The sequence below is a fragment of the Chanos chanos genome, chromosome 9, assembly GCF_902362185.1.
Source record: "Chanos chanos chromosome 9, fChaCha1.1, whole genome shotgun sequence".
In the NCBI taxonomy this organism is placed as follows: domain Eukaryota; kingdom Metazoa; phylum Chordata; class Actinopteri; order Gonorynchiformes; family Chanidae; genus Chanos; species Chanos chanos.
This window is the reverse complement of record NC_044503.1, coordinates 32486984-32499483: the sequence shown is the minus strand read 5'-3', so window position 1 is coordinate 32499483 and position 12500 is coordinate 32486984. Positions and strand designations below refer to the sequence as shown.

At 43.9% G+C, this 12500-nt stretch overlaps 2 protein-coding genes across 2 annotated transcripts in view; one reads left to right on the top strand and one right to left on the bottom strand.

Moving 5' to 3' along the window:
* Nucleotides 1–8789, bottom strand: part of LOC115820141 (keratin, type I cytoskeletal 9) — a 9984-nt gene extending 1195 nt beyond the window's left edge. Inside the window, exons 1-3 of the mRNA XM_030783619.1 lie at nt 8670–8789; nt 637–960; nt 1–5 (exon numbers count right to left, since the gene is read on the bottom strand). The exon at nt 1–5 is cut by the window's left edge and continues 642 nt beyond it. Of these exons, the coding sequence (XP_030639479.1) occupies nt 1–5; nt 637–959 (328 nt within the window). The 5' untranslated portion in view covers nt 960; nt 8670–8789. The remainder of the gene's footprint in view (nt 6–636; nt 961–8669) is intronic.
* A 1701-nt stretch (nt 8790–10490) lies between these two features.
* Nucleotides 10491–12500, top strand: part of she (Src homology 2 domain containing E) — an 8433-nt gene continuing 6423 nt past the window's right edge. The window contains exon 1 of the mRNA XM_030783613.1: nt 10491–11531. Within this exon, the coding sequence (XP_030639473.1) occupies nt 11031–11531 (501 nt within the window). The 5' untranslated portion in view covers nt 10491–11030. The remainder of the gene's footprint in view (nt 11532–12500) is intronic.

The window sequence follows — 12500 nt, the reverse complement described above, 5'->3', positions numbered from 1 at the left end:
TCCTCCTACACACAGACAGAGAGAAAAAAACAGAGGGAACACAACAGAGAGAACAGCACAAGTCAATATGTGCATGGTACACCCACAACAATGAACTAATTTATACTTTTCTGACAAACCAAAAAAAAAAGGTAGGTGATTAGGACCTTCAGGAAGGTTTGGAGTCAAAAGCAAAAACCCTCACTGGGTAAAATGAGCTATGTTACAGTCTAAGAAATCTCTTGACTCCATTCTCTATTCTATTAGGAACCTACCAATATCTATCAAACATGTCTGTGCATTTCCTAAACTCTTCACTGACTGTGCATGTCTTTTACTATGCTTCCGAGGACCACAAGCAAAACTGTAAAAAAAAAAAAAAAAAAAAGAAAGAAAAAAGAAAAAGAAAAAAACATGAGAAGTGTGGATATTTTTGTCATTCCCATTTTACCAAAAGATGGGCTAATATTTAAAGATCATAAAAGAAAAAAAATCTAAATTTTTGGCTTACGTCTGGGGTGAGGCCTAAAAATTGTACCGATAGGGAAATAGCCAGTAGTGTATGGAACGGGTTGAGTGTAGAAGTCAGCCAATAGTGTATGGAATAGGCTGTGTGTGTGTGCGTGTGTGCGTGTGTGTGTGTGTTAATCTTCTAACCTGGGCAGGCTGTTGTAAGATGGCGGCGCGCCTCGATGCTGTGGCAGTTTCACTCCGTAGGATTCGCCCTTTTTGCCGTCTTTCAGGACCACGTAAGCCTGGCCGTCGATGTGCTGCACCTTCACCGCCACGCCGTACCGACCAAACGAGCTGGGCTTTGACGAGCCCTCCTTACGGGCTCCCCCTGACATCCCTCTTCCTCCCCCTCCACCTCCACCTCCTCCTCCTCCTCCTCCACCTCCTCTGTCATGCAGGTCGTTTATAAACCGAATCTGCACGCCGTGGTCCACCGGGGTCTTCCTACCTGAGACAGGGGCCGACATACTGAGAGAGAGAGAGAGAGAGAGAGAGAGAGAGAGAGAGAGAGAGAGAGAGAGAGGGAAAGCATAAAAGACCAATATTAGGAAACATTAGCCGAACAGAGAGAGATTAATATGATCCAAAGGTCTGTCGTATTGCCAATGTAGTGGACGTGAATTGTGTTCAATGCCAGCGAGTCCTTAATGGGCACTGGCATTAGTGCATAGATTCCTTTATGGCCCAGACAGTGTGGCGTAGTGCCCACAACACCCCTCCATCTCTGTCCATCAACACATCCAGCATCTCTGCTACATCATAAGTGCTGATTAATCTGTCCCAGCTCTTGTTCCATCACCCAGTCTCTCTCTCTCTCTCTCTCTCTCTCTCCCCTTCTCTGCTTCATGACTCAGGGCTCAATGTACTCAGGTTCAAAGCCAGAACAAACACACAGTTACCGGCCTGGCCTTTCCTATAACGCACTATGGATTCTTCGGTCAGACATCAATGCAATCTAAACTCTCTCGCTCCAAATAAAACCCACAGGGAGGATCTCCACCCAGTCCACATGACCAGTAAGTGACGAATATCTGCTCTTCCTCTTGTCTGGCGTAACAGTCAGAGGGTTCCCGGGGTCGTGCCCTCTGCTGGTAGACTAACAGGAAGAGATAGAGAAGAGGGACACAGTCTGCTTTTCAAAGGAAGGAATCCCCACGGTAACCGCTAAAGAACTGAACGGATTCCAATCCATTCAAATATGCGACCGGTTCCAAAGAAAGCTTCCACCGCTTCCTGTGTGACATCACTGGCCACGCCCTCTTTTTGTTCTCCGAGAGACTCACCTGACTCATCCACTGAGGGTTGAAACCCAGTGACTGGTGGATTGATGTAAACAGAGATGACCAAAACTATGATTACACAATAAAGAAAAAGGGCAGGTTTCCAGTAAATCCCGTGTTAATGTTGATGCAGCATCAAATGCTTGCTGACAACTTGATTGCATTCACTCCCACCGTTTCTTGATAAGGATGCTAACATTACTTATCGCGGCCGTTACATATCACAGCCCAGCGGAATGCAACAAACCTCCCCCTCGACAGAGTAATTTTAACGAAAGCTCTCCACAAGGAAAAGACGAAAAACTTGTGAAGCTGGTGTTTCCTTCAAAACGCCAGGACACACAGCGACGTGGGGACATTTTGAGTGGCGAGGCCCGCACGTCTTAAGACATGCGTTTTTTTTCGGGGGTTAAGAAAACAGGGCCACGTTTGCAGAGTTGATAACAGAGGTGGGAACGACACGTTTAGCGTTGACGTCTGTCAATCTCTAATGACCCGTCACAGCAGGTATTTCAAGACCTATGACTGAAGCTGAGTGAGGAGAGAGGATTAGGCTTGATGATGTCACAGCCTCAAGAACAGGCATGTGGGGCTGTGACGACCTGTGATATTAAAACAATACCGTTACGTAACTCCGAAGGCCGCAAAATTCAAAATGCCGCCCCGTCTAGTCAGGCGGAAACCCGGTTCCTTTCGCCCCCGTTCCACATCGACGAGTCAAACCGTTCATTTAAACTCAAGTTGAACCAGTTATGTTCTGGCATTGTTCTCAGGTCGTGCGATGAAGAGAGCTCAGGAATGTGAACAGGGTGTGAATCTGAGCCTATCTGATATGAGCCAGCTACGCTTTCATTTTTCAGTCTCCAGAAGTTGTCCAGGTTTCTAGGTTACCCGAGCGGCCTGTTCGGTGCCTCGGAACGACACTCAAACTCGTGTGACATAACTTCCTCAATCTCGCTGAGAGACGAAAGTATTTTAATCCTCTCTCTCTCATTTACACACACACACACACACACACGCACGCACGCATTACATTCATACATTCAGTCATGATACGCTCCATTGAATTCTGACTGCTTCTCACCTCCTCAGCACGGAAGGCTTTGTGTCCTTGGCTAGCCATTAACCAGGACACACGTGTGCACAGACACACACACACAAACACACACACACACACACACACACACACACACTGAACGCTCTCTCTCCTTCTCTCCTGAATCTGATTCCATTCAGCACGGTAGAATCAAGTTCAACGGGACAAAACAAAATGAAGTCAGTATCTACCTTCCCTGCCTCTTCTCTAAGGGATCTGCTCTGATTCATCAGATTATCTGTGACACTCATAAAATACAGCCGGGCAGTGTTACATACTTTAGACACAATCATAACTCTTTTCATGAAGGAGAGAAGTCATGAGAACTATACCTGAAAGGTACCAAAGACCAAAATATCATATCTCTAAACTTGTGCTGAAATGGCTAAAAGACAAAATGGGAGTGAGAGGAAGGTTGGGGTGTGTGTGTGTGTGTGAGTGAGTAAGTGAGTGAGAGAGAGAGAGAGATAAAGAGAGAGAGAGAGAGAGAGTTAGTTTCAGCGGTCTTATCAGAGTTCAGGGGTGATTATGCCTGAAGTCACCAGTTCACTAACAAAGAACAAAGTCACGGCCCTTTCCTTCTCTGGCTCTGTGTCCGTTACTCCGTTCCTCCCCCCTGCAAACAAACATACCTTTCACTCTCCTTCACAAACACTCCCTGCAACAAATCATACCCCCACCCCCAACCCCCCCACACACACACTTGTTCTCGTACAGAGAGCCCAAGCTCTCCTTCTCCAAAAGTCAACCAGGGCCCTTATGAGCACCCTCCCCCTACAGCTGGCAAAGTACACTACCCCAGAGAGAGAGAGAGAGTGAGTGAGTGAGTGAGTGAGTGAGTGAGTGAGTGAGTGAGAGAGAGAGAGAGAGAGAGAGAGAGAGAGAGAGAGAGAGAGAGAGAGTGAGTGAGAGAGAGAGAGAGAGAGAGAGAGAGAGAGAGAGAGCACACAAACAGCACCAATGAAATGGCAAAACTCTACACAGGAATCCACTGGCCTAACTGTCCCGACAAACCCGAGCTCTTCATTAGTGTGGAGAGCATACACTGCATGCAGACAGAATCAGTGTAACCTGCCCAGTTTCATAGAGGGTTGTCAGACGAGCCAATGAAATTTTATGGCTCTGTTTGTCTTTATGATGGCATTTTTGCAGCGGGCGTTTTGCGTATGACAAACAACCTGCTATAAAAAAAAAAAAAAAAACCGCACCACTCTAATTTCCTCATAGCGGAAAGAAGACAGCACATGTTTGGGGGGGAGGGGACAAACAAACAAAAAATCTAAGGGAAAAAAACAAAAAAAACAGCTGGGTTGTCAAACACAGCCCAAAAGCTTAATTTTTTCATATCATTTCGACCAAACATTTAGGCAAATCACCTTAGGCTGGCCCCTGTGCCACTTTCGAACGTTCTCCTAGGAATTTTTCCGGGCTTACTTGAGAGGAGTGTTTCATTACTGTACGTACTGAATGTAAATACTCCAACCCTGGAACAGGTTAAAGTACAGTACCGTCTACTGTAAACCTGACGGTCGCGTGTTTCACAATTTAAAAGAAAAAAAGAAGACGAAAAAGTCTCATTCTCTTTGGTCTCGTTCGGGGATGTGGTTTCAGCTGATAGACTTTGTACTCTTTTATATAACTAAACAAAGCAGGGGGGAGGTTGACTCAGATAAAGCAAACACACATATAAACATCGTCTTTAGACTCAGTGGAAAGGGAGTGGGTGGGTGAGTGTGTGTGTGTGCGCGAGTTTAAGAATGTCACAACATCCACCATAGGGTGTTGGACATTAACGCCCCCCAAAAAAAACCCCAAAACGCTGCGTGAAGTAATCAAATCGCTATTTTCCTCTTCGGTCTTTCTCATCAAAGCGTTTTGTCCAAAGACACGGTGATCCAAACCAGAGGAGTTGGTATTCAAAGCCTTAAAAAAAAAAAAAAAGGTATTTTTAAGTCCTGTTGTCTGAAGCACATGCTTGTTCTGAGTTATTCTGAGCGTGGTGAAATCGTTGCCGTCGTCACGGCGATGTGAAAACTGAGTCAGAGTGGCGTTGGCTCCACTCAGGGCACAGGGAACGGTGCTCTGTCGGTCGCTCCGTGTGACCCGCTGATAAGGACTCGGATGACCTTGAATAAACCTGCATTCATTTCCCTCTCTGTCTGTCTGACTTACACACACACACACACACACACACAATCCTGTCCATGTCTTGAAGCCATACAATGCAGGCCTTTGTTAAGGTCCTATAGACAGGCCACAAGACTATATGTTTCCCTCAGAATTACAGATCTGTGAAACCCAAAGTGCATCTGTACAGCTGATAATGAAAAGCCTGTTGTAACCAAAGACGCTTAGTCAAGTCTAACGTGACAATAATAAGGAAAGAAAAGGCTACTTTTTATTACATGTTAGTCCAGACTGTTCAAGGTCACAGATCAGAAGTCTTTTGTCTTTGTAAGTGGTTAAACTGCACACACTGTCTCTTTGTGTGAGTTTGATACAAGTGTTTCAAGTCAAGTGAACCGTTATTGGGTACAGACTTGGTCACTGTGTCCATCTGTGTGGTGTGTGTGTGTGTGTGTGTTCCAGCGCACGTCTGTTAGGTCAAACTGTCCCAGCTAAATCTCGGTCGTAGACCGAACTGGTCCCATTCCGGTCTCTGTGTCAGTGTGTCAGTTAGAACATTCTCACACGCCTAACACTTTTAATTCTCTCCCTCTAACACACACACACACACACACAGACCCTCATAAACAAACAGAGCGTCCATTCAGAGCCCGGGAGTCCTGAGTTATCAGACGAGCAGAATGGAGGGTGCTGGTGTGGAGGGGTGTTAAGGGGGCGAAGAGGGGTAAGAAGACCCTCATCCTATTATTCCAGTGAAGTGGAGCAGAAAACAAGGGCAGCTATGCTGAGAACGCTAACCCTCTCCCTCTCCCTCTCTCTCTCTCTCTCCCTCTTCCTCTGACGCTTTCTTATCTATCAGAGTCAGACAGACGAATACGTTCATTTACACAGTCCATTCATCTCTCTTTCCCCTCATATCAACTGTGTCCTGAAAGCATCCGTTCTTTTGCTTTCATTTTTTTTTTTTTTTTTTTTTTTTTACATCCTTTTATTTAATCTTTATTTATTTATTTTTTTTTAACATCGAGCAGGACTCCTGCGTGAACACTGTCCCCCGTTATCCTCCGTCAGCTCTCTCGGTATCCGTTCATCTCGTCGTTCTTATCCATCCACTCATCCGTCCATCTCTAAGCGGCGGTCTCACGCGTGACGTGGACGGCCTGTGACTGTACGACCGCTGACTGTTCTCTGCATGTGAGGAGCCCCGTTAGGGCCAGAAACACACACACACACAAAATCTCCTAACTCCAAAAGGAAAATTAGCTGACACTGCCAGACCAATCCATTTTAACTGCGGCAGACTCACGAAGAATTCCCTCATACATTGAGACTGAACCCTGTAGACCTTTGTGTCCACGGCTTTGGCGACGTTCAAATCAATCTCTCTCTCTCTCTCTCTCTCTCTCTCTCGCTCCTGGAAATGAAATTTCCCTGTCTTAAATTGAATTGCGACTGCCTAGGTCTCAGAGGTAGTGAGTCTAATAGAATTAGGACGGAGCTGCAAAAGACCTAGGAGAAAGGCCTGGCTACTGCTGAGTGGAATGGACCGACTCATCACCTATAGAGAATACCCAGTGAAGTTATGTGTGTGTGTGTGTGTGTGTGTGTGTGTGTGTGTGTGTGTAATACCTCGGTTCCATCCCCATCAACACCTACTGCTGCATTTTGTCCAAGCAAAATCTCATTCCAAAAAAGAAAAAAAAAAAAGAAAAGAAAAAAGAAAAAAAAAAAAAAAAATTCCCTAGTGCAAACTGTCCTACAGCAGCATGAAAATTCTTTTCAGCGGCGCTTCCGCTGCAAGTTCAACTTAGCAGAGTTTCTGACATAGCATCTGCTGAACTCTGAATGGTTCACATGCCCTTCAAGACACTCAATCTGAAACGCTATGGTCATCCTGATAGACTTTGTCCTGAGGTGCAAACTTAAATACCTAGTTTCGATGACTCAGAGTTAGCAGAAATGGGTAGTTTAAACCCCAGTATATACCCCTGGGGTAGGGGGTGGGGGGGGCTTTGACAAGTGGGACTGACTGAGAGAGAAGTGACACATACAAGAGATTCTGTCAGAAACCGGAGGAATCAAGTTCCCCCATTGGTTATGCGGAAAAGGGTTTAGCCCAAAAAACCCTGGGAACTTGGGGCTTTTTCGAGCCTTAAACAACGTTTCAAAGAGCCGTCTGTTGCCTCACTGTATTTTCATTAAGTACTTGACTCCCCCTCTGGATTTCTTTGTTTAACTCCAGACTCCCTCCCCATCTCTCTCTTCATCTCCCTCTCCATCTCTCCCTCTCACTCCCTCCTTCCCTAACTACCTCCTTTCACCCACAGACAAACGCTCGTTTCTTCCTCTCTCTCCAGTTCTAACTGAGCTCATTGATATAAGAAAAAAACCGAACTTCAGGGTTGCCAAATAGTACATAAACAGAGCCCTATAAGACCGCGTGATACACCCTCTCGGAAGGCCCGCATTGTAGTGTTGCTTTCTAAACATTAGTCGCAAATACACAAACACAATCTGACAACACTGTTTAGAAAACGTTTTATCTGATATGGTCACTTCAAAACTATGTTGTCTTATTAGGAGCACGTTGCATGAAAACTTATATGTAGCTGTCTCAGCGATTCACGTCTACATTAATTGGTCGTGTGTAGTTGTTAGCGTCCAAATACAGATGAATAGGCGAATATAAGATTTCGAAGTGAGATGTTATCTATTCAGAAACCGGGCGTTAGTGACCGAAAACTTCGCAGAAGGGTTTGAAACCGATCATTCTTTTCATGGCTATTATGACACATAAACACCTGGATTTGTTGACATATATGTCGGAACTAGAAGATTTTTTTACGAATGCCTCTCATTTAACGCCTGATAAGACGCTGGAGCAAATTCTTTACATTGTGAGTCACTGGTATCGTTGGCACTACCCCAAACTCGACTGAGTTTGAGAGGCTCAGGCGAATGCACCACAGAGCCAAGTTGGTCCGTCTCTGTAAATAAAAGACAGTTTGTTCAACTGTAACCAATATCTCACTTGAAACATGTTTAAAACCACCGTAAAATATACAACGACTCGCAAATCGCCATAACCTTACTGTTAAAGTAAACCGTAACTAAATGCAAGTGATAATAAACTACGTGACAGACTGCAGTACATCTTCGTTCACGGTCGACATTTAGGCCTACCTAAAATTCATAAGTTTCAGCTGATGAAAAGTTAAGACGTCAAGGAGAAAAGTGAATAGAATTTCCACAAAAGTATCTTTGTTCATCCTAAACTCCTACACTAACCACGTCAGACAAGAAGAGATCTGATTTGACTGCGTTTGTGACGGAAAGCCACAGGTGGTATTGCACCTGCACCGCGTAATTACTTCTGTGAATATGCCGAACCTCAGTTCAGTCTTAAGACAACAACAGATAATGACAGGTTCAATTCAAATACCAGAGCAAATCTAAAACTGTTAAGATATATAAAAACAGAAACCAATACGCAACATATGCTACATTTGAAGGTTGTTGAGTAATCTCCCATCAACCTAGTAATCCATACATTAACTGTTTCATTCGCCAGCTTTTTAATATAGGCGTCCTTATCATTCTCATTTAACTAGTAACTAGCTAGTTGTATGGCTAGCTAAGAAGCTAAAGAAATCCAGTAAATCCATTAAACTTACCTGCTGTAGCGTTTAAGTTCACAAACTCTAAGGCTTTTCTTAAGATCTCCACTTTATAATCTTTATGTGAACACCACAATCCAAATACGTTTTCAAAGGGGAAAAAACAGTACAGTTGATACTTAATCTGGTCCAGTGGACTGCTTTGCCTGCCCACATACAACCTGTTACCTTTTCGACCGATACTAGACTGTCTGTCCAGCCCCGCCCCAGGGAATCATCTCATTGGCTAAGAGCGGCGTTATGGGTGGGACCTCAGGCAGTTTGTCTGCTTTACATATTGGCGAGGTACTCATGTCAATCAGCAATGAAATTTTAAGGAGTACAACGCTGCCGTCGTTTTGGTTTTGTTTTGTTTTGAACACATAAACCAAATAAACAGGACTGAATAGTTTTGGTCGAAATGTTCAGTGTCCTGCCGGAGAAAAGATTTCAGCATAAATTCAGGTCATCCAATCACGCTAGTGCATATATGTCGAATAATTGTCCTAGGTGTAATATTATGAGAAATTATTAAACCCATTTCATTACTTCGCACACTTCAAGCTATTTGCATGCTCTACAATGGTTGGTTTGACATTAACGCACGTTTTCCCTCTTGGCCACTAGAGGGAGTACATGACGTTGATAGATGACGTTGATAAATAGATGTCCTCAAAGGTTGGGACGCAATTGTCCATAAACAGGAAAGAGTACTTTTCTTACCCGTCTCACCTTATCACTTCTCTCTCTCTCTCTCTCTCTCTCTCTCTCTCTCTCTCTCTCTCTCTCACTCAGTCTCTCTCTCTCTCTCTCTTTGTGTGCGTGTCTGTAAATATATTTCTGATAGTCATTTATTCTATTCTTATTCATAAATATTCGGAGATTTATAAATAGATTACCCTTGATTGCTGTAAGCATTGGACTTTAAATTACTGTTTAACCCCCAAAACTTATTACACGAATCTCATAAATATTTCTATTAGTTCTATTCGTTGTTACAAAGATGGATAATTAAATAGTTACTAAAATAATCATTCCCAGCCCCTTTCTCTCATTTCATCAAATGAAGTTACAGGTCTGCCTTACCCAAACTCTGTATCGCAGTTTTAAAGGACAACAAGGTAAGCAACGCACATTTTCTTCACGTGAAATAAGGAAGAAATACACAATACGCTCATAGACAAACTGAAAATATATCTAAAACCTTACAAATAAAATTATGCAGAGAGCCTGTACAATCTCTGCTGAGTGCTGGAAATTAGTTCGCAAATGATGAGTCAACACATTATTACTGGGCTGTGTCCATTATTTGTTCCCAAGGTAATTGTGAGAGAGATGGGAGTATTATAGTAGACCTCTTATAATAGACCTCTCATAAATATTATATTTGAGTGTGTAGCCTTGTAGTCCGGGTGCTTTTGAAAAGAATGTGTCTAGACTGCCCTGGCTATATTAGAAGGAAATCACTCCCATGGAACTATTGTATGGATTTGTCAAAAGTCAGTGCCGTGCTAAACACCCAAAGACAAGTTATCACTGCCGCGAGCACGCGCTGAAAATGTTGCATTATGTTACTTTATCACAGACTGGACACAATCAATTGATCATTGTTTCCTTAATGTGCTCTGTAATTGGTTACTCCACTGGGCGCCGCAGAGTGAATGAGCGCGTGCGTAAAATGCGTAACAAGTATTCTCCGCCCAAAAAACTCTCCCTAATAGGCACGTAGACATGAATAAAAAGCACACCCCCAACCCCCCCACCCAAATCTCAGCAAACACACGGGCACGTACACTTACACCACCCTCCTCACTCAGTTTTTGACGGTCGCTCTGAGTAGACACACCGGGAATGGGATCTTCAGCGAGAGCTAAGAAAAATTACCAATTTTTTCGCGTTTATGCTCTTCAAAGACTACTCTTCATCCTTCGGGAATAGTGCCTAACTAACAGATAACAGGGGACATCCTATTCCAATGTGAATTCAGGTGAGCGCTTTTGAAATACAAAAGCGTCGGTTAAAAAGAAATACGAATGGGATGAAAGTTGAAAATTAGATTATAAACAGACATTTGATATTTGGAACCTTAACCCTGAAGAATATTTAGGACAAAAATATTGAAATGATATACTAACCAAAGAAACAAAAGACACTTCGCATAAAAAATAGGCCAGAACGTGGAGCCAAAGATTTACCAATTGACTCGTGCGTAAAAAGAGCTCACGCCGTAATTAAACAGTCTAACACAAAATCAGTCGTATAGTGCACTAGGTGAAGTAGTAACTGCAAGTTCGTGAAAGTTTCTGTTTATGTGTATGGAGAGTTGCGCGTTGAGGGTTTCCACCTGTAGTTATCTGTTGCATTGTCAAAGAAGTTGCCATGGCAAAGTGGTTCAAGGATTTCCCCACCAGCCTGAAGACTGGGACCGATCGGATCCGTTCGGCCTCCGAATCTGGTCCCCAGACCCGTCCCAAACCAGTTCTCACAGGCGGTTCTGGGGCAAAGGGTAGTCTGCGCAAAAATTCTGGAGCGGAGAACGGTGGCAGTGGAGGTGGTGGTGGAGTTGGTTCGCTACTGTCCGGGAGAAATCGCAAAAATTCTGCTATCGAATTGGGAAGGAACCATTCAAGCACCGGTTCTGGGTCAATGAAAGACGGGAAGATTTGGGAAATTCTCATTCCTGGGAAAAACAAGAAGAATCCCAAGATGGAAGGTTTTGAAGACCACCGTACATTGAGAACGACAAGTCTGGCGGATCCCTACATGAGCCGAATGATCAAGGTGAAAAAACAAGACGCGAGCCCCAAATACAGCACCGGTAGCGTAGATTCCACGGCTGCGGACAATGAGAGGGCAAAGCAAGCAATCAAGACGGAGACGGTGAGTAACACGATGCAGGATCTGACGAGTTTTAAAACAGTAAAATAAAGTTTCTTATGTTGTCTGAGACATCACCTTAATGTTTTGAAGCGCACTTGGAGAGCGTAAAGACTCACTGTTATGTCTAGCGTACCATCGTGGTCATTATACAGTACAGTAATTTGAAAATGTTGATGTAGTAACTTGGATGACAAAGAGGAATGACTACAGCTGGCAGTCAGGGAAGGTGCGCTAAGTCTTAGATTTCATCTGAAAAGTGGGCCGCAATGAGATGTTAAGATGAACTGTGATAGATCAGGTCAGTCTTTCGTAGAACTTTTGGGAATTTATGTCAAAATTCTTCTTAATGCACGACTTACTCCAGTGTACCTAGTTATACTGTTGTCTGGGAAAGAGGGGGAAAAGAAAATGCTTTTGATGTGTAGATGAAAAAATGAATTTCGTTGTGTCTTTCTCCCAGTTTTCTTTGTTTAAGATATATGGTCTCCTCCCCTCCCTCATCCCCCCCCCCCCCAAAGCTCTCTTTTCTCTTTCTTCCCTTCCTCTCTGGCTACCCTTTTTCTCTCTCCCCTATTCAGTCTGTAGTTGTATTATGATCAGTTGAAGCAAAGCAGGGAGGGTGCAAACACAATGAGACCTAACCTCTTTCCCTGCCTCTCTCTTCCTGTCTCAATCCCTCTGTTATCCCATGTACACACACACACAGACACAGAGACAGAGACAGAGAGAGAGAGAGAGAGAGAGAGAGACATGCACATGCATGCACACACACACACACACAGACACACACATACAGGCACGCACACTTAAACACACATAGTCGCACATTTGGCTGCACAGATAAGAACACGTACAAACACACACATGCACACTTACTTTCTAACACAAATATTTTCTGTCATGCACAGAAACACACTTACATACAAAAAGTTCTCTCTCTCTCTCTCTCTCTCTCTCACACACACACAC